At 42.4% G+C, this 3,082-nt stretch overlaps 1 protein-coding gene across 1 annotated transcript in view; it reads right to left on the reverse strand.

The window, feature by feature from the left end:
• LOC101295506 (adiponectin receptor protein 1-like) overlaps window positions 1-2,411 on the reverse strand; it is a 4,535-nt gene extending 2,124 nt beyond the window's left edge. The window contains exons 1-3 of the mRNA XM_004296375.1: window positions 2,096-2,411; window positions 1,886-1,969; window positions 1,706-1,793 (exon numbers count right to left, since the gene is read on the reverse strand). Coding sequence (XP_004296423.1) covers window positions 1,706-1,793; window positions 1,886-1,969; window positions 2,096-2,322 — 399 coding nt within the window. The 5' untranslated portion in view covers window positions 2,323-2,411. The remainder of the gene's footprint in view (window positions 1-1,705; window positions 1,794-1,885; window positions 1,970-2,095) is intronic.
• Window positions 2,412-3,082: the final 671 nt, after the last annotated feature.

Raw genomic sequence — 3,082 nt, forward strand, 5'->3', positions numbered from 1 at the left:
CTCTCTCTCTCTCTCTCTCTCTCTCTCTCTCTCTCTCTCTCTCTCTCTCTCTCTCTCTCTCTGTGTAACCTTCCTCCCCGGATTCAGTGCCTCTCAGCCATGGCTCTCTCTCTCTCTCTCTCTCATCAACCCAGACCTTATCACCTCGCCTCCACTGCACCACACCAGATCTCCTACGCCTGCGACGGCGTCTAGTCCTTCCTCCACCTCACCAGATCTCCTATCCAATCCCGGAGCGACTCCGATCTGCGACAAGCCGGCGACGACGAGATGGTGTAGATATTAGCGAGCTGCAACTTGGCTGGAGTTCAATCCAGGCTGGGAAAGGGCACTGCTTGCCGACGTGAGGTGAGGTGCGTCGGGTTCGGTGGAGTGAGGTGAGGTGCGCCGGATCTGGACTTGTTATGCAGAGTGAGGTGCGCCGGGTTCGATGGAGGAGGCTGGTGTGCTCACCATCGGGGAAGGTGGGTGCCCAGAGAAGAAATTATGGGTGCCCAGTTCAAGTCAGTTAGAGATTTTTATTTTTTTTCTTGAATATTAGGGTCAGTAAGTGATTATTGAGGATTGATAAGTAATTATTGGGGTTAGTAAGTTATTATTTGAGGTTTGTAACCTGATTATTGAGGGTCAGTAAGTGATTATTGGGTAATTACTGGGTGTCAATAACTGAAAACTAAGTGATTATTGGGTGTCAGTAACTGAAAACTAAAAGTTATTGGGGTCAGTAACTCGATTATTGGGGGTGAGTAAGTGATTATTAGATGATTACGGGGTGTTAGTAACTGAAAACCAAGTGATTATTGGGTGTCAGTAACTGGTTACTGGGTGTTAGTAACTGGTTACTAGGGATTAGTAAGTGATTATTGGATGATTACTGGGTGTCAGTAACTGAATACTAAGTGATTATTGGGTGTCAGTGACTGGTTACTGGGTGTCGGTAACGAGTTACTAGGGGTTAGTAACTGGTTATTGGGGGTCAGTAACTGGTTACAGAGGAAAATCCAGTGACCGGAGTCCGGCGGTCGGGGAAATTCCGATGACCGGAATCCGGCGGTCAAAGAAATTCCGGTGACTGGAGTCCGACGGCCGGTGACTGGAGTCCGACGGCCGGTGACCGGAGGCCGGCGGCCTGTGACCGGAGTCCGAGGTTCCGGCCAAGTCTTTTCATGTTGAAGAGGTGGGGGCAAAATAGTCTTAAAATAATATGGTTTGTTAAGACTTTAATAAAGATTTGTGCATTTGGGCATAAAAAAGGTTACCTTATATTGGAATGGGCTAATGCAAAAAATTATCATTGGAATGGGAAATAAGGGGTTTGAATTAGTACTAAATAGGCATTTTTTCTTAAATCTTTTTGATTTCTCTCTCCTTAGTAATTATTAATTTTAATAATTTATTACTGCTAAATTAGAGAGTGGCGGATTTATCTTTTATTATTATTTTAAAACTTAAAACACTAAAATTAAAAAATGACTATTTATCATGTATTGTTCTTAAAATTTTCTCTAATTATAAAACAAAAAACCCAACCAGCCGAGCCGCCTCTACAATATGATAGATAGGGCAACAAAGCCAACGACCACAATTTTTATTTTTTAGTGGCCAAAAACGTGTGGGCCCCATCTCATATTTATTCCGTCACTAGAAAACGAATTTAAGTCCCAGGAGAAAACTTATCATGTCCAAAAAAAAAAAATGAACTGACCTGAGCGAAAACACTGTCGGAGACATTAAGCTGGTTCATCTTCATCATCATGGTCATCATCATCAACGGCCCAGAAACCCCATCCCTGCTGTAGAACCAAACCAAAGCAAAATAACAAGTTAATATTACCAAAATACCACCCCACGCGCAAATAGCAACGACCAAGTCCCAGCACTTCACCTCGAGAAATTCCCGAGCAGAGCTCCCTGGTCTCTCCAGCTCATCACCGTTAGTCCCACGAATATCAAGAACCCCAACAAATGCCTGCATGCACATCACCGATAATCAAACAACAACTTACCGCATACATCATTCCACCATTTTTCCAATAATAATGAAAATTAAAATGATCGATCAAAAAAATTAAATTGAATTAGAAACAGTACTCACGTCCAGATGTTGAGGGTCTCGTTGTGCCAAGCGAAGACACTGAAGATTACATCCTTTAACGGCCATTCGCAGCGGTAATAGTCCAATATGTACTCGTTGTCCTTCATATACTGTGGCAGGTCCTGAAACTTTACCAGCATCGTCGTCTTCTTCTTTTCCTTTTTGTAATTCCCACTCTGCTGCTGCTGCTGCTGCTTCCCGCTACTACTCTTCCCGTGCTTGCACATCGCTGCCGGAAAACGCCTCTGATTCTTGGTCCTCCGGCAGATCTGGACCCTAGCTCTTCCTGCTCTCTCTCTCTCTCTCTAATTTCGTCACTTGTGGTCTGGTCTATAGTTTCTATTTATATGCGACCCACCCCAACGTGTTTGGCTATTATAACCAGGGCCGGGCACTTAGTACCGGAATCCCGATCCCGTACCGGTCCCATCCCGAAAGTTAGCGGGACGGGACGAGATAGGTTTTAAAAATAGCAATCCTGTCTCGTCTCGTCCCGTCCCGTTTTAACATTACCATAACGGGACGGGACGGGACGGGACTATCCCGAAAAATCCTGTCCCGTCCCGTAATATTAGAATACTTGATTTTATTCATTTTATACTTGATTTTTTAGGTTGCATGGTGTTACAATGCACTCAACCACACTTAATTTGGTCTAAAATAATACTTTTAATTTCATTCATGTTCTTTTTTTTTGCTTGTGTGATTTTGGATATTTTTAGTTGTTGTTTGAGGGTTAATTTTTAATGTGGGATGTTTAGTACTTTTAAAGTGGGATGTAATTTAGCACCTATGCACCTATGTTCTTGTTGATTTTAGTACTTCTAATTTCATCAATGTTCTTTTTTTTTGTTTATGTGTTTTTGGATATTTTTTTTTCCATTAATTTCATTAATGTTGTTCCAAACAACATAAAAATGTCGAAAATTTCATACACTGATCAATTGTGGTGGAGCATTTGAATGCTTGGAGTTTCTCAACCCGTTT

Source organism: Fragaria vesca, linkage group LG4, assembly GCF_000184155.1.
Source record: "Fragaria vesca subsp. vesca linkage group LG4, FraVesHawaii_1.0, whole genome shotgun sequence".
NCBI classification, from domain to species: Eukaryota; Viridiplantae; Streptophyta; class Magnoliopsida; order Rosales; family Rosaceae; genus Fragaria; species Fragaria vesca.